General features: G+C 48.7%; 1 protein-coding gene across 1 annotated transcript; it reads right to left on the bottom strand.

The window, feature by feature from the left end:
* Positions 1-3,420: 3,420 nt before the first annotated feature.
* On the bottom strand, positions 3,421-25,296 carry PHKG1 (phosphorylase kinase catalytic subunit gamma 1). Its single transcript, XM_051991997.1, has 10 exons — positions 25,153-25,296; positions 12,263-12,381; positions 11,296-11,471; positions 10,643-10,697; positions 8,866-8,931; positions 8,065-8,228; positions 7,692-7,782; positions 6,919-7,072; positions 5,480-5,558; positions 3,421-4,374 (listed from the first exon to the last, which is right to left on the bottom strand). The coding sequence occupies exons 2-10, from the start codon at positions 12,343-12,345 to the stop codon at positions 4,088-4,090; spliced, it is 1,155 nt and encodes a 384-aa protein (XP_051847957.1). The 5' UTR covers positions 12,346-12,381; positions 25,153-25,296; the 3' UTR covers positions 3,421-4,087.
* Between the last annotated feature and the right edge of the window lie 660 nt (positions 25,297-25,956).

Below are 25,956 nucleotides of genomic sequence, written 5' to 3'. Positions count from 1 at the left end.
TAATCAAGGAGATAAATAGAAGCAGTCATGGGCATATAAAATATACACAGTGTAAATAGAAGGTAATCTTGGAGAAAAGGGATGTAGGTTCCAACCCCATTTCAACTACTTATAAAAGCAAAGAATCACAATATTTTTGAATTAGGTCTAAAGCGCCCATCTATCGCCCACTAAAAAGTTCTTGGTCAGTCTCTACTTGATGACATCTAGAGGAGGAAATCACCACTTCTAAGGATGCTTATTCTACTTTTGAACAATTCTGATTTTTAGGGAGATGGGATTTTTTCCCTGCCATCATGCTAAATGTTCCTCTTTGCAACTCCTGCCTTTATCACTTGATATAAAGGAAAGGATTTTGGATTTGACCCAGGAGGATCTGGGTTCCTATCACATAGGTCTCCATTTCCTCATTTGTAAAATAAGGGGAGTGGGTTAGATGACCCCTAGGATATCTTTTAGATCTATAATCTGCAGCTCTAAATCCTAGTATCTTTATATCTATGAGAGAAACCAATGGTCCCCGAAACATAGAGGAAGATGTGTTAGGCGACATCTGTGATCTCTGCGGGTCTGGGAGCTCAGTGGGCCAGGTGTGGTTGGAAGCTGTGACTCACATGATGAGGCTCTCAAAACCTACGTGAGGAACAATGATGCTGAAATATTCAAGAATCCACTCGATTATTTATGAGACATTTACTTTGGGTAAATACTGTCTTCATAAAGGCACAGAGCTGCCTCCCGGGGCCATGAAATATTGTTTGGCAGGCTGGTGAAGGCTTTCAGTCATTTAGTTTTATCATCCTGCCTGGAGAGTCCCCCCGATGAGGTCCTGTGATGATACATAAATAGCCAGAGGCTTTTAAAATGCAGCAGCTGAGGAGTATTCACTTCAGTTCTGTGGTCTCACTTCAACACAGGCAGTCTAAGAATAAGGAGTATTTATATAATACTGCTTGGAGACCTGCAAAGGCCATTGGCTTTCATCAATAGTCTGGGAGGGTGGAAAGGACATGAACTTGAGTTCAAATGCTGCCTTTGATGTTTCTTCCCAGGAGATCTTGAGCAAGTCACTAAAATCCTCTCAATCCTCGTTCTCTCATCTTTACTCTGAGAGAATTCCACTAGATCAGCAGCTGGGGTCTCGGGATCCCTTTACACTCTTAAAAAAATTGAGGGCTTCAAAGAGTTTTGGGGTTTGGGGGTTATAATTATTGATACCCCTGGATTAGAAATTAAAACTGATAAGTGTTTCAAATGTTTATTAATTCATGTAAAAAGAACGATAAATCCATTACATGTTAACATTACATAGTTTTATGAAAAATAATTGGATTTTCCAAAACAGAAAAAAAAAATCTAGTGAGAAAAATGATATTGCTTTCCCCAATTTTTTTACAAATCTCCTGAATGTTGCCTTAATAGAGGGCAGCTGGATTCTCTTAAATGCCTCTGCATTCAATCTCACTGTAATAGCGGAAAAAATTATGGTTTTGATTGAAGTATACAAAGAAAGTCTGGCCTCTCGCAGATATGTAGTTAGAAAGAAAGGAGCATTTAAATAGGCAAATAGCATCTTAATATTATTATGAAAATAGTTTTGACTTCAAAGATGTCAGGGGTCAGAGGTCTTAGAAGGACACTAGACCAGATGGCCTCCTGTAAGCCTCCCACCAACCTTAGGAGGGCAGGAACTACAAGTACCATCATCACTCCCATTTTAGAAGGGGCCAAGATACAGAGCAGTGAGGGACTTTTACCCATAACCATACTGCTGGTAAGTACTGGGAGTCATATTCAAACCCAGATCTTCCCCAGTCAGTCACCTAGTATTCATTAAGTGGTGGGGATACAAAGAAAGTCAAAAGTCAGTCCTTAATCCCAAGGAACTCACAATTTAATTTGGAAACCGACATGCAAACTAGCAATTAAAAAGAAAGTGTTTTATGTAGAGAGTGTCCCAAAAGCCTTAACTTGGTTTGAAGCTATTAAAGCTTAAAATTGACAAAGGACTTGTGGGATATTCCACATAGGACAAATTACAGATAACCAGCAGAAGGAAGGCATTAGCAATAAGAGGGACCAGAAATGGCTTCGTGCAGAAGATGGAATTTTAACTAAGACTTAAAGAAAACTAGGAAAGTGGAGATAAAGATGAAGAAAATTTAGGCGAGGACGACAGTCAGGAAAATGTTCACAGTCGGAAGATGGAGTCTCATGAGAGAGAAACAGCAGAGATCAGTGTCATTGGGTCACAAAATGGTGTATATGGTAGGAGGGGAATATCAGATGTAAGGAAGAGGCAGGTTAGAAAGGGCTTTTGATCCTGGCGGGAATGGTAAGCCATTGCTTTTTACTGATTAGGAGAATGGGCGACATCATCTTTCTAGGGCTTTAGGAAAATTAATTTGATGGCTAAATGGAGGACAGAATGGAGGGGGAAGAGACGTAAGGGGGAGAGACTTGAGTGGAAGAGACCAACAAGTTCTGTTGCAATGGTATAAGCATGAAGGGATGAGGAACTATACCAGAGTCCTCTCTAGTCTGGTCTGTTTCATTCCTGATCAAGCCCTGGATCTCATGCATAGAATCATCATAGAATGTTCAAGTTGGAAGGAAATGCAGAAATTATCTAGTCCATCACCATTTTACAAAAAAGGAAACTGAGGTTCGCAGAAAGGAAAAGACTTAGTTGATCACTGTCAAAACTACTATGACAAGAAGATGATAAAGCTCCATGAAGACAGGAAGTTTCCTTCCCTGCCTCCCTCTCTCAGCTTCGAAGTGCTTGAACGCCAAGGGTTTGAGAGGAAGCGCTATCCCAGGTCCTGACTCCTGGCTGTACTCTATACTGTCTTAAACAACTTGGGGCTCTACACTCATACAGCCGGGAGAAGCTGTGAACAATGGCCCCTAGCCTCTGTCCTTCTGGTCTAGCAGGACTCGGAAGTAACAAAACCTCAGCTCCAAAGGACAGATGGCCCCAAGGCAACTCCCCTGACTACCCCCTCCCGCCATTTTCCCCTTTTCCATCCCAACTATCACCTCACCAGCACCTCCCACTCAGTTCCACCGAGGCAAGGGCTGTTTGGCTCAAGTCAAAGAACCCAAGCCTCAGTCCTGACTCCAGCCACCTGCCTATTGCCACAAACTCATCGCCAAGAACCATGAACTGTTGGAAATAATACGAATCTTGGGGCCACAGGGTGCGTAATTTCTCAAACTAATTTAGCTACAAACTATTCATCTGAGCCTTGAAATTCATTGTCAGATCCCCAAAAATAATACAGTATGTGGACATAATAAGACCTGAGATTCTGGAATAGTCCCTGAGAATAAAGGGGGAGGGTCAGTAAAATTTTAGAGCAAAATAGATTAAATGAAACCTCTTTGTACCAAAAAAGAAAGAAAAAAAAAGAGCAATTAACATTTATGATATGTAATTTTATATTTCAGGCACAAATTTAACATTTTAGCTCAGCAGATCATATTTGAGAAGGGGAAATAGCACTTGCATTTAAATTTTCTCATGGAATCCCCAGTGTCATCGGATCAAACCCCCGGGCTCTGTGGAACCCAGATTGGGAAGCTCCAACCTTGTACCACCCATCCTTTCACTGTTAAACAAAGCTATGGTTCTGATTGGCCCAAGGCACATGATTTGTCAGTATCCAAATCTAGACTAAACACTGGCTTTCCAGACCTTTAATCCAGGGCATTTCTTACTACCAGCTATCTGACAGAACGGGGTAGGGGGGAAGAGGTGGGCAGAGGTTGAGGGGCCTAGGCTGCTCAGGAAGTATCATTCAGAGAAACCTGAGCAGAAAGCAAAGCCCCCCCTTCCAACTTGACTCCCCCTTGCCCTTACCCTTGCCCTCCAGCCTGGTCCTCAGATGGAGCCCTAGTTGGTAGGCAGGGAATGCCCTGCTCCTCCCCGGGAGGCCCCCCAGGGAAGGGGTCAGAGCCAGCTCCCCTCAGCTAACGTTGGGACCCTTGGGCTGGCTCCTCAGGCCCTGCCCCATCCTCTGGCCCCCTGGGAGCTCCCAGGAAGTCACTCGGCCAGTGGCGGGCAGTGCCAGGGTCGGGGTGCTCAGAAGGCTTCCTCATCAGCCAGGGAGAGGAGCACGGCCTTGGGCGTGTTCTCAAAGAGCGCGGCCCGGTTCTGCTGCTGGCCCTTCTTCACCCAGTGGCCGTAGATGCGGAAGGCGCAGGCGTCGATGAGCTTCCGCAGGGGCCGCAGGGCGTACGGGTCCCGGAGGACGATCTCCCGGGTCACCGGCTTCATGCGCCGATACTGGTAGTAGATTCGGACTGAAGCGAGCACGGTCAAGGCGATCACCTGGAAGGGGAAGAAGGGCATGGCAGGGGAGCCCGAGGGTAGCCCCTTCGCCTTGTCCTGGGAAATCTCCCCACATCAGAGAAGCAATGGATGGGGGGGGTCCAGGGCCCTGAACTTGAATCTGGCCCTACCTTTGCTACCGTGACTATGGGCAGGTGCCTCAGATATTCTGTGGGGCTAGAGGACCGGCCCAACTGACCCCTGCCCGCTCTACAGCTACGACACCCTGAGAGGCCGTACAGCACCAGCTGGACTCTCCAAAGAACCACCTTGGAGCCAGAAAGGTCGAGGGTCTGCCTCTGACGTATCCTGGCTTATGACTCTGGACAAGCCTCTTAATCTCACAGTTTGTCCGGTCTCTGTCCAGAACGGTTCCATCCGGTCTGCATCGAGGAAGGGACACCCTCATGCTGATGAAATGGCAGGTCCAATCCCTACTGCCCGTCCCTATTTCTGTATTGCTTTAAGATTTGCAAAATATTGGGGCCCCTAGACAGTGCAGTGGATAGAGCCCCAGCCCTGAAGTCGGGAGGAGCCGAGTTCAAATCCAGCCTCAGACAGTAAAAGCTTCTGGCTGTGTGACCTGGGCAAGTCATTTAACCTCAATTGTCTCAGCAAAAAGAAAAAAGAAAAAAATTTGCAAAATATTTTCCTGCCAACAACCCAATGAAGCAGGGAAAGTTAAGTAGTTTTATGCCCATTTTCCATTTGAAAAAGCTACAAAACGGAGGCCAGAAACAAAGTTCTCAAAAATCAGAATGGGGTTCAGAATTTGTCTAATGCAGCCTGAATCTGAGAGAAGCTTCTTCTCTGATCCCTTATCCCTTCTTCAGTAGAACAAGCGGCTGATTGCGCTCCTTTGGACTGGGCAGGTCAGTTTACGCCCCCTTTTACAGGGTTAGAAAGAGGGAAAGCATCCCCAGGGAACCGTGCCTTCGGGTAGAAATCAGACACAGAGAGCAGCCCAAGTGATTTCTGGGCCCTCCTCTGAGGCCGGACGGACTCGGGCTAGACTGAGATGAGAGAAGGAGGCCCAGAACGGATGGATGAGTGGGAGCAAGGACTATGGAGGGGACATGGAGCCAGAAAGCCTCTACCTTGAACTTGCCCTGGGGCTGAAGTGACGGACTTCCTGGACCACATACTGCTGGAAAAAGGGGTGATCCAGGGCTTCCTCGGCTGTGTATCGTTTCTCTGGGCTCAGGACCAGGAGTCGGGAGATCTGGAAGAAGCAGAGCAGGGGTGGAAAGATGCTAGCCACAGAAGCTGGAAAATGAATGGATGCCCATCCATTGGAGAATGGTTGAGTAAATTGTGGTATATGAATGTTATGGAATATTATTGTTCTGTAAGGAATGACCAGCAGGATGAATACAGAGAGGACTGGCGAGACTTACATGAACTGATGCTGAGTAAAATGAGCAGAACCAGGAGATCATTATATACCTCAACAACGATACTGTATGAGGATGTATTCTGATGGAAGTGGATCTCTTCAATAAAGAGATCTAACTCAGTTTCAATTGATAAATGATGGACAGAAGCAGCTACACCCAGAGAAAGAACACTGGGAAATGAATATAAACTGCTTGCATTTTTATGTTTCTTCCCGGGTTATTTTTACCTTCTGAATCCAATTCTCCCTGTGCAACAAGAGAACTGTTTGGTTCTGCACACATAGATTGTATCTAGGATATACTGCAACCCATTCAACATGTAAAGGACTGCTTGCCATCTGGGGGAGGGGGTGGAGGGAGGGAGGGGAAAAATCGGAACAGAAGTGAATGCAAGGGATAATGCTGTAAAAAATTACCCTGGCACGGGTTCTATCAATTAAAAGTTATTTAAAAAAAGAAAGAAAGAAAGAAAGAAAGAAAGAAAGAAAGAAAGAAAGATGCTAGCCACATATGGGGAGCAGCCAGTAGGCTGGAAAAGGGGGCTTGAAGGGTCATGCGAAATTGGTCTAGAAAGAGGAGCTGAAGGAAAAGGTAGAAGACAGGGACATAGGTACATGTAGGTGTGCATATACACAGAGTAAGAGAGGAGAGAGAGAGAGACAGCGAGAAAGATGGAGCCAAAGAGAGAGGAGAGACAGAAAGCAAGAGAAACAGAGATTCTGAGAGAGAGAAATAGAGAAACAGATAGAGAAACAGAGACAGAGAATGAGAGATAGAGACAGAGACAGAAGAAGAGACAGAGAAACATAGAGACAGACAGAGAGACATGGACAGAGACAGAGAGACAAAATGAGAGAGAGAGAGAGAAAGAAAGAGAGAAAGAGAGAGAGAGAGAGAGAGAGAGAGAGAGAGAGAAGTAGGTAGGTAGATAATTATAGAAGTATTTCAAATGACAGAAATTTACAATGTCAGAACCATATGGGACCTTAGAGATTAACTAGTCCATCTCCCTCATTTGACAGAGGAAGAAACTGAGGCACAGAAGTAACCAGCCCAAGGTCATACATCTAAATAACAATATTAGGACTAGATATCTCCTAACTTCCACGGCCCCACACTGATTCCCTCCCCTCCACTTCCCTCCTCAGCTCCATCCAAAAAGCTTAGGGAGAACTCAGCACTTACAAGGTCCTTTACAGTGTCCGATCGATCATCCCACTCCGGAGAGCCAAACTGGTAGTTCCCACTCATGATCATCCTCAACATCAGCATCTGCTTTCGGTGCCAGAAAGGGGGTGAGCCGGCCAGGAGGGTGTACATGATCACACCTGTGCTCCACCTGGGGACAGAGGGGAAGGGCGGAGATCGTGCTAGGAAAACTCCAGACTCTGGCACTCGGGGCCATACAACTCGATGTTTCTTTAAAATGTACTTTATTTACATTCCTCTCACTTCCCAATCTGTGTGTGTGTCTGTCTGTCTCTCTTTGTGTCTGTCTGTCTCTCTCTCTCTCTCTCTCTCTCTCTCTCTCTCTCACACACACACACACACACACACACACACACACACACTAGCATTAATATCACCTCCCCTTCCACTAACAGAACCTTTCCTTGGAACACAGAAGGAAAGTTAAGCAAACCAAGAAGACATGTTGGCCAGGGCTGGTGGTGTATGCTGCACTCTATACCTGCAGCCCCCCACCTCTCTAATGAGAGGAAGGCCCGCTTCATCATCAATTCTCTGAAGCCAAGATTGATCACTGCCTCTCGCACTGACTTGAATCCTGCTCTTTTAATTTTCCCCTCCATTGTTGTAGGTCTTGTTATTGTTGATTTTCCTACATCCCTATCCCTTCCACTCTCCCACCCCTTACAAGTTTATCACCGAACCCTTCTACTCTGACTTGTGACTACCCTCACTACTGCTCCCTCCCCCTCTCCCGACCCACCACTCACATGTCCACTTCCTTCCCGTAGCCAGGGTGGCTGTCGTTCATGGAACACTCGAGGATTTCGGGGGCCAGGTAGCTGGGAGTCCCACAGACCTCTGGCAGGAACAGAGAGAGAAGCGACATTAAGGAAGAGACTCATCCTGGGAAGGAGAGAAAAGGACAAGGAAAAGGTGGAAGAGAAGGAGGGAGAAGGAAAAGGAAGAAGAAGGAGGAGGAAAGAAGAGAAAGAGAAAAAACTACAGAACAAAACAGCTGGAACAAAAGACTTGTATGTCTTGACCCAACCACCAGTCAACTCTCCAGGAGAGAGAGCAGGGAGGAGGCAAGTGACCACAGCAAGCAGGCAGGGAATAGGAAGAAGGCCCCGGCTGCCCCACCTCGGAGCTTCTCTCCAGGGTTCAGCTGGCAGGAGAATCCAAAGTCAGTGAGTTTGATATTCATATCATCATCCAGGAGGATGTTTTCTGGCTTCAGGTCTCGGTGTACAATGTCCAGCTTGTGCAGGTAGCAGATCACCTCCAGTAGGGCCCGCATGATCTTCCTGGGGGAGAGGGAAGGAAGGAAAAGATAGAAAGGAGAGGGGAGGAAAGGAGCCCTTCAATATACCCGACCCTTCAACTTCAACCGTCTTCAGGAAGGTCCATGAACTTCTGAACCAAGACCCAAGCATCTGGCAGCCTTAGAACCATCACATTCCCTCTCCCAGTCCTGCCCGCATTTCCTCATGCAGAGACAGTCCCTCGCCTGACCCAGCATATTCCCCCAAACCAGAGACCCTTGTTCCTAGAGGGTGGAAGACCACATGGCCATTCTCACTACTAGTACCACCCAAGCCATGTAGCTCCTCTCATTAAAACCCCAATCCTAAAAATATAAAAATAAATAAAAACCCAATCCTGATTCGCTTCTTCTGCCAACATCCTCCCAACACCCTCCAAATTTCAGCCTCCAGAAAGTTCACCCTCCGACTTCAACATCCCCCCAAGAAACAGATGGACTCTTGCTGCAGCAAAAGGGGGAGAAGCAATTATCAGAGAAGCAGCACAGAGTCATGAGATTTGGGATTTTTCAATCTCAAGAGTCACAAGTCATTAAGTCCCTCGCAGAAAGAACAACAATAATAATGCCTACAGGAATAGGGAACAGAGGTAAAAAGTGTCGTGATCCATTCCTCTCACCTGGTTTCTTTCTCGCTCAAGGTGACCATTTCAGTGAGGTAATCAAAGAGTTCACCTCTTTTCATCCTGCAGACAGGTGTTGGAGGGAGAAGAGAAAGGGGGACTGAATTAATGCACAAGACACTCCTCCCCCAATTCTACCCCATCCTACTCATACTCCTTTGTTTCCCTGTATCTCCACGGCAATCAATGAGCATAAAGTCCCAGAAAAAGGGGGAGTTGTCAGCCAACATGGGTCCAGAGGCTCAGGTTTTGGGAAAAGGGAAAAGGAAAAGCTTTTCCCTGTCCCCCTTGATGCTAGCCCCTTCCCCCTGAGATTATCAGCAATTAATCCCGATTACATATTATCGATATTATTGTTTTCAGGTTTCCTTTCCATTAGAATGTGAACTCCTTGAGAGCAGGGAGTTGGGGGAGGGTTATTTTAATCCCCAATATTTTAAACAATAAGTGCCTACTAAATGCTTGGTGACTGACTGATCTGATGGAGAAAGGTCAAGATGGTAGGAAGGAAAAAAGGGGGGGGAAGAATAAGAACAGTGGTCTGCTCCAATCTGTGGGAGGGGTCAAGTATCCTGGATGATGGAGACAAGAACTCAGAGTTGAGAACTTGGGACATGAGCCAGACTCTGGGCCCTGGGGGCTCCTTGGGCAGGATGGTGGTAAATATCAGCACCTTCTCAACAGATCAGGCTTTGGGGTTCGATACCAGATTTCACCTTTTTGTTTCCTTACCCTTATCTTGCCCTTCCACCCTTCCAGTCTCATGCGTGTGGGGTTTATAAAAATAGCCATTTAAACAACTCTTGCTGAAAAGGTCATTCCAACTGCGTCTTCCCTCCCCCCTTCCTTACTCCTTCCCTTGCTGCCTACTCAGCAGCTGCGATACCAGGAAGAACCCAGGACAGCTGCAGCTAATCCTAGCCAGAGAAAGCGAGGAGTTTCTCCCTGGTTTAAAAAATAAAAATGCACAAGTGGGCATGGCCAGCTCATGTTCTCTGGATTATTGTCACCATCCCCACTCCTATTTGCAGATTCCAAGAATCCTTGATTTAGAATGGTAAGAGACCTTAGAGAACATAAAATCCTTTATTTTATAGCTAAGGAAAGTGAGAACTAAAGAGTCAAGGTGGCTTTTTCAGGATCACACCCTTAGTGAGTCTTCAGACATCTAAAACAGAGAAGAAACTCCATGACATGGTTTGGACCATGCCATTCAAAAGCTTCAGCAAATCAGTGATCCTTTCTCAGTCTCAGTTTCCCCCACTGTAAAATAAGAAGCTTGGACTAGCTGACATCTATCATCCTCCACTCTCTAAGATGCCTTCCAGCCCTAAATCTTATGAGGTTAAAATTGAATGAGATGTCCCTGGGTGAGTCACAATTAGAGTTCCTATTTTGATAGCATTAAGGTGTTCATTTTCTTACCCCTGTGAAGTCAATAATACAATTATTGTTCCCATTTTACAGAAGATGAAATTGAGATTCTAGAAGCAAAATGACTTTATTTAAAGGGAACAAGCCAGATTGAGAGAATATTTTCAGAACCCATATCCAAGGCTCGTTTCCCTGCATCATGCTGCATCATGGCATAGAAATGGAAGGGTCTTGGGGAAAAATAAAAATAGCACAGGAGGGCTCTCTCCCACAGAGATCAGGAGTGGAAGGGTCTTGGGAAATGGGAGGACTCTCTCCAGAAGAAATCAGGAGTGACTAACCCTGAGACTTCCCTCCCCTTGCCTGGGAGAATGGCTGGCTATGGGGGCCAGGTACTCACAGATCAAACACCAGGAAGAAGAAAGTGTTGGTCTCATAAGTATCCTTCAGCTGGACTGTAATGGAAATGACCAGCTAGCTTCAGGCTGCAGAGAAGCTGCTGTTTGCGGGGAGGATGCAGGGAGGGGGGCTGGGGCAGGGCCCTGGAAAGGTCGGATGTGAAGGGTCGCTGGTAAGGGGAGCGGCTACTGGCTGAGGTGGGGGTGGCGGGCAGGGTGGGGGTTACAGGCAAAGGTGCTCATTTTTGTGCTTTCCAGGCAGCTGGCCAGTGACTTTGCCCACCTTCCTCCATCTACCTGCTCCCACGCTCCCCATCCCTCCTTCCCCCTGCAGCCTGTGTACTTGAAGGAAAGGGAAGAGGGTTTGGGGAAGGCTGGGACTGAGAGATGGGAGAAGACTGAGCTTAGCCTTCTTCCCTGGGGAGTGTCTCAGATCTCAAGAGGACAGCTTGGCTGCCTCGATACGGGCATGAAAGCAGATTACCTGGCTAGTTCAGGCAAAAGAAAATGTCCCAACTCTCCATCTTGGGGTATAGCCTAGGTCTCCCCCCTCACATCACCCCTCCCAGCTCCAGCCCTTGGTTCTTGCCCCAGCCCACCCCCAAGCCCTCCCCTCCCTGGTCAGAGGATGGCAGCTGAGGGAGGGGGGACTCACTGACGTTGGGGTGCCCGGAGACCTTGTGCAGGATGTCGATCTCCTTGAGGGTGGCTTCCCGCAGCTCCTGAATCTCTTGGGGGTTCAGGTTGCCGGCGGTGATATCAATAATCTTCACGGCGTACTCCTTCCTGGTGGCCTTGTGGATGCAGCGTCTCACCACGCTGCTCACGCCCCTGGGAAGGAAGGCTTATGTGGGGAGGGGGCGGGCGCCTCCAGCACTTTGAGGGAGGGGTCAGATCCCACCAGAGAAGGGCTGATTTTCCAGGTGAGAAAAACGAACTTCAGGATGGGCATAAATTTCATCTAAGGCCCTTGGCAGAGTGGAGACTAAAATCAGAGCTGAAAGGAGCCTCATGCTACCCAGCGCCAGCCTCTCGGACACAGAGTCCTCCTGGTGGTGGAAATGGTTGCCCAGGGTCACCCAAGGAGACGACATCTGAATCTGGGTCCTCTGACTCCAAGGTTAGTTCTTCTCAAGAAACCACAAAGACTCCTAATTTACAATCCACAGCCCTTTCCATTGAGCTATGCGTTGGGAACAGAAACCAGCCCTTTCCCTTGCCTAAGACTGAGTTCAAATGGGCAGAGAACTTGGGAAGGCAGGGGAACATCTGGGCTGATCTTTATCCTTTTTGTTTGCCTTGGTACATGCGGTCTAGAGCCCCATTTAGATAAGGGTTCCAAAAAGGGGGAAAAGGACCCGTGGTGGCTGGATTCAGAGAGAAAGAGTGAGAGGGACAGAGACAGAGAGAAACAGAGAGACAGAGACAAAGAGAGACAGAGAGACAGCCAGAAAGAGAAAGAGAGAGACAGAAAGGCAGAGAGAGAGAGACAGAGAGAGAGAGAGACAAAGACAGAGAGGCAGAGAGAGAGACAGAGAGAGACAGAGAGACATCATCCATGGACAAAAGGCCTGAACTCTCAAGAAGGTTTAGGGGAAGGGTCTGGAGGAAAGGGACCTTACCTCCCCAGGACCTCCTTGGGTTCATACTTCTCATAGAACCCCTGGGCAGAGTGCGAGTCCGGCAGCCCTTCATCCCGGGTCATGGTCTAGTCTTCAAAAGGTAGAGCCAAGTGAGCTTACTGGAGAAGAAGAAATGAAGACTTTTGGGGGGGAGACGGTAAAGGCAAATGTGAAGTTGCCAAGTCTGACTTGGGTGCTCCCTCACCTCCCCTTTCAGCACCCCCACCTTACCCTCGCCATCTCAAGAAAGAAATCTCAAATTTTATCCCTTCTTTCATCCCAGTTGACCGTCCCCTGGGAAGGACAACAAGACAAACCACGAGTTCTTCACCTTTGAGGCGTGTGTGGGCCCCTTTGGGCAGTCTGGTAAAGCTCATGCACCCCTTCTCAGAATCATATTTTAAAACACATAAAATTAGCTGCATTACAAAGGAAGCGGATTACATTGAAAGTTATCAAAATGCTTGTTTTTTTTTTTGTTTCATGGATCAAAGGCTATTTAAAAAGCACTGAATAATAATAATAATAATAAATTCTAGCACTGAAATGTTAAAGGTTCCTTAATGAATTAATGCTTGATTCCTCCCAATTGTATTTGCATTTTAACTGGGATAATCCATCAATCAAAAAGCATTACTTGCTCGGTGCTGGGGACAATGAGACAAAACCAAAAAGGATCCCTGTCCTCAAGGAGCTTCTGTTCCATTGTGGAAACAACATATTTATGTGTCAGTTCAAAATATGTGCAAACACAAGATGTGCCCTGTGGTCTAAGGGTCACGGGGCTCACGGGCATCTAGATCCATCCTGATCCCCAAACGACCACTTGCCCTCTTTGCATTATTGCCCCAAGCTGGAGAACGCCAAGAAAAACTCCAGTAGCTCATGGACAGACATGGAGAAATCTAAACTTCTCAAATAACCCACTAGACTTCCCCACCACCCACTGCCACCGAAGGGTAACACCCTGTGGACCAACTGCTCAACAAGCCTTGTCTCAGCAGCTCAAGGCAATGGCTGGGACAGCGCCTTAACCTCCCGGAAAATACAGCCCCTTCCCCTTCTAGAGAGGCTTCATTGGTAGGAGGTACTTTCTTTATATCAAGCTAGAATATTCCTCTTTTCTACTTCCGCTCACTGATCTTGGCTCTATTATCTAGGGCCAAGCAGTACAAAACTATTTCCTTTTCCTTGAGAGACCCCTTTAAATCTTCTAAGACAGAACACACGCCTTCCTCTTCACTTCCCCCGCCTAAATATTCTCTAGTTCCTCACATTTGAACCAATTCTCATAATGCATAAACCTAAAGCCCTTGACCATCCTAGCTGCTCTCATCTGGACACTCTCCAGCTTATCAATATCCCCCCTAAAACATGGCACCCTGATTTTAAAATATTACCAGCTTTTCCATCACTGGATTCTACAGCCAGCGAGGCTGCTCAGGACCAGCCTAGCTCAGTCCAGAGATGGTCTCCACAGCAACCAGAGGGTTTTACTGTTGTTGTTCAGTCATGGTCACAGTCAAACTCCGTTTGGGGTTTTCTTGGCAAAGACACAGGGGCGATTTGCCATTCCCTTCTCCAGCTCATTTTACAGTGGGGAAACTGAGGCAAACAGGCTTTAATGACTACACCAGAGTCAATTAAGTTTCTGAGCCTGGATTTGATCTCATAAAGATGTCTGCCCGACTCCCGGCCTAGGGGTAATGAATATTAAAGCCAACGGCAGAATTGATGGCAGAATGACCAACCTTAAGGAAATAATGCATCCAAAAAAAAATATTGATGTATTATGTCTTAAACAAAAGTAACTGATCAGTCTTGGAGGGCAGCTGGGTGAGAGGATAATTTCAAATCAAAAACTATTGGGGGGAAAGGGGGGGATCTCTTCTCCCAAGACTGGGGCCAACACCTGCTGTTGCAGCCACATCCCTGAGACAAAGCAAAGGAATCAACAGAATCCACAGAGTTGGGTATTTGAGGCACCTGGAGACCAAGATCACATACACCTCAGGCCTTCAGTTACACCTTCATTAACCTCACCTGCATGGAGGTTCAGCCCCCGACTCCTGGCTCTCTCGGAGTAGGGGGAAGATGCAGGGACTCCTATGTTCTGCATTATCAATAAAGTCAACTTTATACTTAATGAAACAAAATGATTTGGGGAGAGCAGAAAGATGAATGGGCCTTTCTGATACCCGGGCAGTCACCTGCCTGGTCCATCTGTGATCACCTGGAGGCCTGGCCCTACTGCTTCCAACTCAGGGGACACCCCCTCAAACAGTGGAGGCAGAGGAGGCAGGACAGGCTCCTCAGAGGCTGGGCAGCTGAGGCCATCGGAAAGAGCAGCAGGCCCATCTCGGGGGACCAGCTCCTGGTTCTCTGCTTCAGGACCACCTGGCGTTTCACGGATCCTGGGAGAGGGAATGAGATGGCGCTCCCAGGGAAGCAGGCGGTAGCAGGAGCTCAGTGATTACAGGGGAAAGAACATGGGCTGGGGAGTCAACGGTCCACTATCCAAATCTCACTTCTGGAACTTACGGCCTGTGGGACTTTACTGATCATTTCTTCTGTTTATCTACTGTAGGTCTAATCTACTGATCATTAATGGTAGTTTCTTGTTCTGTAGAATGAGGCTTTGAACTCGACAGCCTCCGAAACTACTTCTAGTTCTAGATACAGGCTCCTAGGAACAGAAGCGGGTCTGGTGAAAGAAATGGGTGGAGAATAACCCGTCTGCCCTGTTTGGAAAGAAGATACCTCTATAAAATACCATCTATAAAAGGGTTTTCACTGGGCAAATCAATAAAAGAAAAAGGAGCTAACATGGCTCTCCTCTTTTTCCTCCTAGGACAGCTGGGCTGTCTTTTTAGGCTTTAAAGCTTGAGGGGGGGGACTTAAGAGACCACCTAAAGCAGCCTGATGATTTCACAGAATAATCTGAGACCAACCCATGGTCCCCAGAGTAGGAGGTAGGAGAGCCAGGGTCAATCTCCATGTCCTGGGGACGTGTCCAGTGTCCAGTGATTGCCCTTCAGATTTGAGGCACTACCTCATCCAGCTTCCCATGAGCCTCGAACCTTAGCCATTAGTGACTATTTATTGGCTTTTTGCCTGCCCTGTTACTCATTTCCATTCAAAAAACACCAACTGGGCACCTGCTTGGGCCAGCCTTTAGGGGTAACAAAAAGGGGAATATGTGTGTGTGTGTGTATGAATGAAGATACAGAAAATATTTATGTATGTATAAAGATATAGATATAAACTAGATAGAGGGACAGGAAGAGAGATAAAACTTAAATATAGATTATGGTGTTGATAGAGCTATAGATATGGTATGTCACATAGATGTGGCTGTAGATATAAAGAGTAAAGATAGTTATGGATATAGATAGTGATACTCATATAAAGATACAGTTGCACATTACAGAAATATCTAACAGCTACAGATACAGAAATGGATAAAGACTGTGATACTGAAATAAAGATTCAGATATAAATTATAGAGATATGGGTATCTATAATTAGATATATGGATATGAAGACAGATGTGGACATAGATTTATAATGATATTGATATAAATAAAGATATAGGCATAAATTATAGATATAGATAACAGATAACAGATATAGATCTGGATATGAATATAGATATAGAAGCCCAATGAGCTATCCCTTGCACCACAGAGCCACTTGGAATATAGATATAGTGATATTGATATACAGATATAGATTATAGATGTATATATCAGTTATAGATATAAATGTAGATAGTGATATTGAAATAAAGATACAGATATAGTTGTAGATATATATACTTTATAAGCATATAAAGATTATAGATATGAATGTGGATAGAAATGGTGAGATATTGTTATAAGTATACAGATATAGATTATAGAGATGAGTACCAGTTATAGCTATGAATGTGGATATAGATATTGCTATAAATAAAGATGCAAATATATAGATTTAGATACAGATATGAGAGAGTGATATTGATATAATTAAGGCTATATGAATACAGATAGAGACATAGGGTGATATTGATTTAATTATAGATAGATATCCATTATAGATATAGATATGGATGTAGATGTAGGTAACAGATATAGGAATGGATATAGACATTGATATTTGTACACAGGGTATCTCAAAAGTCTTTGTGCAGTTTTAAGCTTCAGTAGATTTATAAGCTTAACAATGAGCTAAGACCTGTGGGACAAGCTATAGATAGGATCACTGGTATAGCAAAGGAAAGAGCCAAAGGTCATCTAGTCTGACCCGGTCATTTAAAGGTGAGGTGCAGAGCCCATGACAGGTAAGGGACACAGGTAGGATAGACACTGGACTCGAGCGTAGGAACTCCGAACTTAGAGCTCCAGATCCGACTGTCTACTACAAGATGCTCCCATCTCATACACCATCTAATTGTTCTGTGAGCAGCAGGTGCTGCAGTATTCGGAGTGCTGAGCCTGGAATCGGGACTTACAGAGGAGCCGTGGATCCTGGCCAAGTCACTTTGCCCTGTTTGCCTCAATTTCCCGATCTGTAAAATGAGCTGGAGAAGGAAAACACAAACCAAACCAGCATCTTTACCAAGAAAACCCCAAATGGGATCACAAAGCATTAGACAAGACTGAAAACAACTGAACAGCAAAATTTAAGACCTCTGGACATATAACTCAAGAAGGGACAGCAGGAGTTAAGGGGCCAGGAGAGGGGCTCACAAAGTCCTCTGCAGCCTCTTGTGACCTGGGTCCTGGGCCTCCCATTGAGGGGAGGATTAGAATAACAGCAGCCGCCCCATCTCCCAGAGCTGGGAAAACCGGCCCTGCCCCGCCAAACAGACACACACACACCCTCAAATCCACTCTCACACAGAAGTGAGGAGAGCAGGATTTGCTCCTTGGCCCTTCTAAAACTGGATTGATGTCAGAGGACCTGTTAGGCAATATTCCCTTGTGACCTTCAACAAATAACACAACCTTTCTGAGCCTCAGCTTTCCTCATCTGTAAAATGGGAGAGTCAGACAGGATGGCTTTCCAGATCTAAATCTGTGTCCCTATAATCCTTCCCAGAACAGTAGGCAGGCAGATGTGCTACTAGGAGCACATCTGGATTCAACCTCATTAAGCAGAGCTTCTCGCTAACTCATTTGCACCTAAATGCAATAGAATGCCCAATATCAGGCAGACTATCCCCCTGGGACACTTCTCCATCCCTCTCCCCAGGGCTGGATGCACATCGGGGGTACCTGTGTCCTCATCTCCAAGATGTCTATAAAGCCGCTAGGTCTCCTCCATCGCCTCCTTTTTGGCAACAATTCCCTTCTTTCTTGGTTCTGATCTCTCCAGTCTAGATCCTCCACATGTCTCCCTGTGTTAGACCGAAGCTCTCACACCCTAACTAGTCAGATCAGACACTGTTCACTTCATTCTAATTGGAGGATTCAGTCAGAAGGGTTCTTGCCTTGTGGAAGTGTCAAAGCGCTTTCAACCCCATCCTTACAAATAGATATAGCAACCTGGGGACAAGCCTTCACTGCTTCCTTGTGTTAAAGGGCCTTCCTTGCTTTACAGGGCCCTTCCCTACGTCACAGGGCCCTTCCCTACATTGCAAGGCCCTTCCCTACATAGCAGGGCCCTTCCTTATGTTACAAAACCCTTTCTTACATTGCAGGGCCCTTCCTTGTGTTACAAAACCCTTCCCTATGTTGCAGGGCCCTTCCTTGTGTTACAAAACCCTTCCCTATGTTGCAGGGCCCTTCCTTGTGTTACAAAACCCTTCCCTATGTTGCAGGGCCCTTCCCTGTATTACAGAATCCTTCCCTGCATTACAGGGCCCTTTCCTACATTACAGGGCCCTTCCTTATGTTACAGAATCCTTCCTTACATTACAGGACCCTTTCCTATATTACAGAATCCTTCCCTGCGTTATAAGGCCCTTCCTTATGGTACAGAATCCTTCCCTGCGTTACAGGGCCCTTTCCTACATTGCAGGGCCCTTTCCTGCATTACAGAACCCTTCCTTACATTACAGGGCCCTTCCTTATGTTACAGAATCCTTCCCTGCGTTACAGGGCCCTTTCCTGCATTACAGAACCCTTCCTTAGATTACAGGGCCCTTCCTTATGTTACAGAACCCTTCCTTACATTAAAGGGCCCTTCCCTGCATTACAGGGCCCCTTCCTACATTATAGGGCCCTTCCTTATGTTACAGAATCCTTCCCTGCATTACAGGGCCCTTTCCTACATTGCAGGGCCCTTTCCTGCATTACAGGGCCCTTTCCTGCATTACAGGGCCCTTCCTTATGTTACAGAACCCTTCCTTACATTACAGGGCCCTTTCCTACATTGCAGGGCCCTTTCCTGCATTACAGGGCCCTTCCTTGCGTTACAGAACCCTTCCTTATGTTACAGAACCCTTCCTTACATTACAGGGCCCTTTCCTACATTGCAGGGCCCTTTCCTGCATTACAGAACCGTTCCTTAGATTACAGAACCCTTCCTTATGTTACAGAACCCTTCCTTACATTACAGGGCCCTTCCTTATGTTACAGAACCCTTCCTTACATTACAGGGCCCTTTCCTACATTGCAGGGCCCTTTCCTGCATTACAGGGCCCTTCCTTGCGTTACAGAACCCTTCCTTATGTTACAGAACCCTTCCTTACATTACAGGGCCCTTTCCTACATTGCAGGGCCCTTTCCTGCATTACAGAACCGTTCCTTAGATTACAGAACCCTTCCTTATGTTACAGAACCCTTCCTTACATTACAGGGCCCTTCCTTATGTTACAGAACCCTTCCTTACATTACAGGGCCCTTTCCTACATTGCAGGGCCCTTCCCTGCATTACAGAACCCTTCCTTACATTACAGGGCCCTTCCTTATGTTACAGAATCCTTCCCTGCGTTACAGGGCCCTTTCCTGCATTACAGAACCCTTCCTTAGATTACAGGGCCCTTCCTTATGTTACAGAATCCTTCCCTGCGTTACAGGGCCCTTTCCTACATTGCAGGGCCCTTTCCTGCATTACAGAACCCTTCCTTACATTACAGGGCCCTTCCTTATGTTACAGAACCCTTCCTTACATTACAGGGCCCTTTCCTACATTGCAGGGCCCTTTCCTGCATTACAGAACCCTTCCTTACATTACAGGGCCCTTCCTTATGTTACAGAATCCTTCTCTGCGTTACAGGGCCCTTTCCTGCATTACAGAACCCTTCCTTAGATTACAGGGCCCTTCCTTATGTTACAGAACCCTTCCTTACAATGCTGGGCCCTTCCCTACATCGCCCCTACAGGGCCCCTGGGGGAGGACCCTGCCCTGTTCATGTTTGCGCCCCACCTCCTCACATCCCCCAGCTGCTCCCCGAGAGGATGCCCGGCTCACAGACCTCAGAAAGGTCATCCAACTCTGGGACCGTGGGTGTCTTATCCAGGATCCCACAGGACACTAAGTCCTCTGCGCTGGGATCCTAACTTGAGCCTCCAGTTCCAGGCCCAGCGTTTTTTCCACCGTGCAATGTTGTCTCTCTCACTCAATAAATGTTCGTTGAATTGAAATGAGTCGTTCTGCACATGTCCAGGGCAAAGGGCCAATGCAGTGGGTGTGGATTATCCCTGTCAGCCATATAACTTAACTGAAGAAAAGTTACTCCAGGTCAGAGCAGCAGTTAATTCAGTTCAGGGGCTCTGTCAGAAGTTCTGAGGGCATCTGTCCTGCCTTTCCAGCCCCCCAGTTCCCCTCTGCAGTCCCCCATATTCCTGCAAGCACTGCACACTTATAGTCCCTTCACCAGAATGCTCATCCTTCCTTTCCTTCCCTCTGACAGATCCAGTGTGCCCCAGGGGGCAGTGCCAGCTGAACCCACCGATCTAGAGCAGGGAAGGTGTCCATGACCCACTCTCCCTGGAGGAGTCCTGGGCCAGCCAGATCCAGTGTCCCCTTGGGCTCTCCTCCTGTATCCCCGGGCTGGTGCAGCAATAGGGAATACTGAGCTTGGAAGGAGAGACCTGGCGAGTCCTAAATCAAAAATGTAAGGCCCCCACTTTGAGGGTATGTAACAGGGCACTGCCTCCCAGGCCAGAATCCCCCAGAACCAAACATCCTGTCCAAATCACTAGCACATCACCCCAGGCAAGAGAAAGAGAGGAGAGAATGGGAAGAGTCCCCAGGAGGGGCAATGGAATCCCCTGTCGCTATTGCTCAGACCACCTCCTGTGTCCAGCCTTCCTCTTCTTTCCCTTCATCCCAGCTCAAGGATTTGCCCCCATCTTCTGCCTTAAAAGATTCATCTATTGTGGCTGAAGGGACTGGCAGACTCTAGTCCAGGGGTCCTCAAACTACGGCCAGTGGGCCAGATGCGGCAGCTGAGGACGTTTACCCCCCCCTCACCCAGGGCTATGAAGTTTCTTTATTTAAAGGCCCACAAAACAAAGGTTTTGTTTTTACTATAGTCCAGCCCTCCAACAGTCTGAGGGACAGGGAACTGGCCCCCTATTTAAAAAGTTTGAGGACCTTTGCTCTAGTCCATCAGCTCTCTTTGGCTCTCTGAGGCAGGATGGACACCGTTCTGGGCACTGCCTTGCACAACTTGGACTTCCACCATCCTGCCAACCTAGATCGACCATCTGGGGAGCTCCAAACCACAGCAGAGAGAAAGCAGAGAAACATCAGTCCCCATCCTCAAGGCCGGCCCAGAAAATCTGCAGCCCAGGCTGAGGGACTGAGGGATTAACTCCACCCCTTCCAAGCCAGTCCATAATAACTGTTTAGCCCTGTCCACCCATCCCCATTTCCCCATCCAGTTCTTCCATCAGTGGCAAGAGGCTGACTCTACAAATGACTAAGAACTATTAGACTAGGATGACCTGTACTGAATGTAGATGGAGTAAATGCACCCACCTGCCCAGTTGATAAAAAGAAATAAAGCTGACAGCCAAGATTCAGAGACTTTAGGGAATAGGGTGGATCTCTGAGATCCTTAAGTCCCATCAGTTTGCCACAAAACACTAATTTGGCCCTTGGAATACGCTGCCAAAAGTGGTAGAGTTATTGGCATTTGAGGTTATGGAATATCCCTAAGAATAATAAAAGATAAGAAAACTTTGAAGTGAAATGCATGAAATTTAGGCTCTTGGTAACATGTAATATTTTAAATATACCTTTTAAGCCTCAAACTTGCAGGGCAGCCTAGATTGGGCGGGGGGGAAGGGGGGAGGCAGATAAAGGGATCTTCTTAGCACCCAAGAAGTTACCTATTTCACCTATGCCTGCAGAGGACAGCCCTGTCTCTAACCCTCAGCGTCTTGTGACTCTCAAGTGACTCCAGCCTCTGACAGTGATAGCAGATGGGGTGGGACAGCTGCTGCCGAAGCTGAGGTGGCTGGGGCACTGGGGATGACCAGGAGATCCGAGCTGGGTGATCAGAACCCTGGTTCTCTGTGTCAGGGCCATCAGACCTTTCTTGTGGCTGGGGGAAAGGAGATATGGCAGTCCTAGAAATAGGGGCAAGGGGGAAACAGGGTATTGCAGTAGAAAGAGCCCTGGCTCTGGACAGAGAATATGCCCTTTCCTCAGTAAATCACTTAATCTTACTGGTTCTCAGTCTCTTTATCAGTAAAATGGGTGGACTGGGCCAGAATGTCTTGGACAAAATGGTTTATCGGGGGGGGGGGGGGGGGGGGGGGGGAAGGAAGGGATCAGCAATCTAGTCTAACATTTCACTCTGTCCCTATCTCTCTCTCTTTCTCTTTCTCAGCTCCAGAGGAAGAAGAAATGCCAAAGGTTTCAGGTAAGAGAGCCCCTGACCACCTGATTATCATGAAGCCTTGAAGACCTGCCATTTTTATTTCTCCAGTCTTTGATGAATGCATTCTTCCCTAATGTTAGGTGAATGAGGGTCAGAGACAGAATGCCCTTGGGAGCTTTGAAGGGACCGCCAGAGATGGGAGTCTGAGTCTGTCTAACCCCACAGCCCAGCGTGGCCCTTCCTCCCCACCTCGAGCAGCCCCAGGAGCATCCGTCTGACAAGTCCCTGCACTGGACTCCCCAGCATCCCTCAGGCTGTGGGGTAGCTCTCCTTTGGCTCTCACCAAGGGAGCTTTATCGCTGCCACTTTGCATTTGTGCCCACCCTCCCCAGAGACAGCTGATAAGGTGGCGGTCATTGGGAAGAGCTGAGTTCAAATAATAGCTGGGTGACCCTGAGCAAGGGACTACACCCTGCTTGCCTCAGTTTCCTTATCTGTCAAATGAGCTGGAGAAGGAAATGGCAAACCCCTCTGCCAAGAAAACCCCAAAAGAGGCCAAATGAGGAACAATAACGACAAACTTCCCCAAAGACCAAGGGCAAGAGGAAAGCATGCTCCTTTTCAGGGAGGTGGTTTTGCTCTGTAGTTCTTCCTGTTTCTTCTCAGAAGATGTCCCTTTTTAACAGCTAATTGATGTTAATTGGTAAAAACTGATATTGAGGCCCAATCATTGATTAAATATTAGGAATCAGAGGGGACTAATGAGAGAAAATACAAGAAAGACAGCGACAGAGGGAGAAAGACAGAGACAAAGGCAGGGGAGAGAGACAGAGAGAGAAAGAGGGAAAGAGAGAGAATGGAGGGAGGGAAGAAGGGACAAAGAGACAGGGAGAGAGGGAAAGGGAGGAAGAGACAGAGAGAACATCCCCCCAAAGTCCCCTAGGGTTACTACTATAGCCCTTAAGAAAATGCATCCTCCCTCTGGAAGCCAACACACCAATACCAATGGGGAGGGGGGCTACCAAGCTCGGACCCTATTTATACATTATATGCATATGATAATTTTTTCCTAATAAAAATGAATCATTTTTCAAAATGAGATACTGGAGCCAAGAGATTTGCCCAAGTTTGTTGCCGGCAAACTCAGCACCCAGGGTTTAAACTCTGACATTTGCACCTGCTTCCCCCCTTCCCCCCACTCTAGGACCCCTGTGTGGACAGAGAAGGGACAGCAGGAGCTAAGGGGCAGGAGAGGGGCTCACAAAGTCCTCTGCAACTCGGAGGAAGGAGGTTCACTCTAGAGAGGAGGAAGGGAGGGGAGGAGGCTGAGTTGGGTTTCACAACCTTGAGGTGAACAGAGAAGCAAGGCTCCCGTCACCCCTGTGGTTAGATGGCTTCCCAAGGACCCCCCAGATACATCCAGGAGCCCATGAAGGGAGGGGGTGGGGGGACATCTGGAAAGGCTCATGGGGATCTCCAAGATGGCCCCTGAAGTGGGATGTCAATAGGCAGAGAGGGGGATGGTCAGGGATGGAGGGGGGAGGGCATTCTCAGTTTGGGGAAAGCTCCCAGGTTCTCAGTAAATGTTTGCTGATGGCCGGTGACCTCTGGCCCCTGACCCGAGGCAGCTTGGGTCCCAGGCAGATGGCCTTTCTGCCAGAATGACAAAGTGCCCAGACCGGGCTCAGAACAGCGGCTTCCCCCTTCCTGCCTGGCCTTGACCTCCACAGGGGAAGCTCATGGTCTGCATCCACCCTGGGGTTCTCTGGCTCTGGATCCTGAGGTCGGCCCAGGCTCCTACTCCAGGGGTCAGCCAGGCCGAGGCCCAGGGAGGGGACAGAGGCTCCTGAGCAAAAGGGCGCGCGCACAAACACACTCACACACACACACACATACACACACACACACACTCACATACACACACTCACACACTCACACATACAAACACTCACACACTCACATACAAACACACACACTCACACTCACACACACACACTCTCACACACACACTCACACACACTCACACATACAAACACACACACAGACACACACACTCACACACACATACAAACACACACACACACTCACACTCACACACACACACTCACACACACTCACTCACACACACACACACTCACACACACAGACACACACACACAGACACACACACACACTCACACACACACACACACACACACACACAGACACACACACTCTCACACACACACACACACACATACAAACACACACACTCACACACACACACACAACACACACACACACTCACACATACACACACACACACTCTCACACACACTCACACACACACACAGAGACACACACTCACACACACACACACACCACACACACACACACTCACACACACTCACACACACAGACACACACACACACACACACACACACACACACAGCCTCTCACACACTCACTTCCCGGCCCATTTTCCCCTCCGCCCCCAGCCTCATCCAGGACTCCCGCAGCAGCAGCGCTGGGTACTGGCAAACCTGACACAAGCCCCCCAGCCTCTCCGTGCCCGAGTTTCCTTTCCCGTGTAACGAAGGCCGGTCCCCAGGCTAAGGCCGGGAGCGCCCTCGGGGCGGGAGCCCCACAGACGGGCGGGAGGAGCGCGGCAAACACAGCACGCGCAGGTTCTCCGGGGAGACGCTTATGCCGAAGTCCTTAGTCAGCCCTTCCCACCAACCTCCTACCCCCCCCCAAAAAAAAGAAAGAAAGAATGGGAAAAGAAAGGAGAGAAAGGAGAAAAAAAGGAAAGAAGGGAGGAAGAGAGAGAGGAATGGAAGGGAGGGAGGGGTAAAGAAGGGAGAGAGGGAAGGAAGGGAAGGGGGGAAGAGAGGGAGAGAGAGGGAGGAATGGCGGGAGGGAGGAAGGAAGGAAAAGAAAAGGGAAAAACCCTCAGTTTACTGACACCCCAGTAGCCCCCAGCCCGGAGCTGTGGGGGTGGTTCCCGCCCCGGGTCGGAGGGCCCCCGCCGCCCCCAGCAGCCCGGCTCCCGCTCTAGCCCAGGCCGGGTGGCTCGGGGCAGAGCCAGAGGGAGTCCCGGCCGCCCGGGCCGCCGCTTCCTCATTCTCAGGCGGCTTAACCCATTCTGACCTCGAAAAAGGAGGAACGCCCCCGCACGAGTCTTTCCTGCCCAAGTCGAGAGCAGTGACGCGCTCCTGCGGCCTCCGCTGCCCCCGCGGCTCCGTCTGCCTCCGCTCCGTCTGCCTCCGCTCCGGCCGCCGCTTCTGCCCTCGGTCTCCCCCTTCTTCCCCCATCCCCGGCCCCTCCCCTCCCCCAGTCCCTCCCCCAGTCCCTCCCCCCGCTGTCAATCAGACGCGCAGCTAACGGAGCCCGGGGCGGGAGACGGAGCAGCCCCCGCCTGCGGCGGCTTGCCGTGGGCCGGGCCGGCCCCCTCCCTCCCACGGGCCCGAGGCAGCGCCCACGGCCCCAGGCCGCCGGGAAGGCCCCGCGGCCCTCACAGCCCGGCCGGTTCAGAGTCTTCAGCGAAGGAGCCCGGTCTCCCGGCCGAAGCGGTGGCGCCGGAGTGAAGAGGCTCCCCGGGCCCGGTCCTGCCTCAGCAACAGTTCAGGCGTTCACTCAGCTCCTGCCCGCTGCCCGGTCTTCCTGCCCACTGCTGCCCATCCCCCCTGCCCACTGCTGCCCATCCCCCCTGCCCACTGCTGCCCATCCCCCCTGCCCACTGCCTTTCGCCCCTGCTTATTGTGCCCCGCTGCCCACAGCTTCTCCTACTCCCACCCACCCCCTCCCACAGCTACCCGGCCCCTCTGCCCACTGCTGCCCATCCCCTCCTGCCCACTGCTGCCCATCCTCTCCTGCCCATCCCCCCTGCCCACTGCTGCCCATCCCCTCCTGCCCACTGCTGCCCATCCTCTCCTGCCCATCCCCCCTGACCAC

The sequence above is a fragment of the Antechinus flavipes genome, chromosome 4 (assembly GCF_016432865.1).
Source record: "Antechinus flavipes isolate AdamAnt ecotype Samford, QLD, Australia chromosome 4, AdamAnt_v2, whole genome shotgun sequence".
NCBI classification, from domain to species: Eukaryota; Metazoa; Chordata; class Mammalia; order Dasyuromorphia; family Dasyuridae; genus Antechinus; species Antechinus flavipes.
The sequence above is the reverse complement of the archived record's forward strand: the minus strand, read 5'-3'. Positions and strand labels throughout refer to the sequence as shown.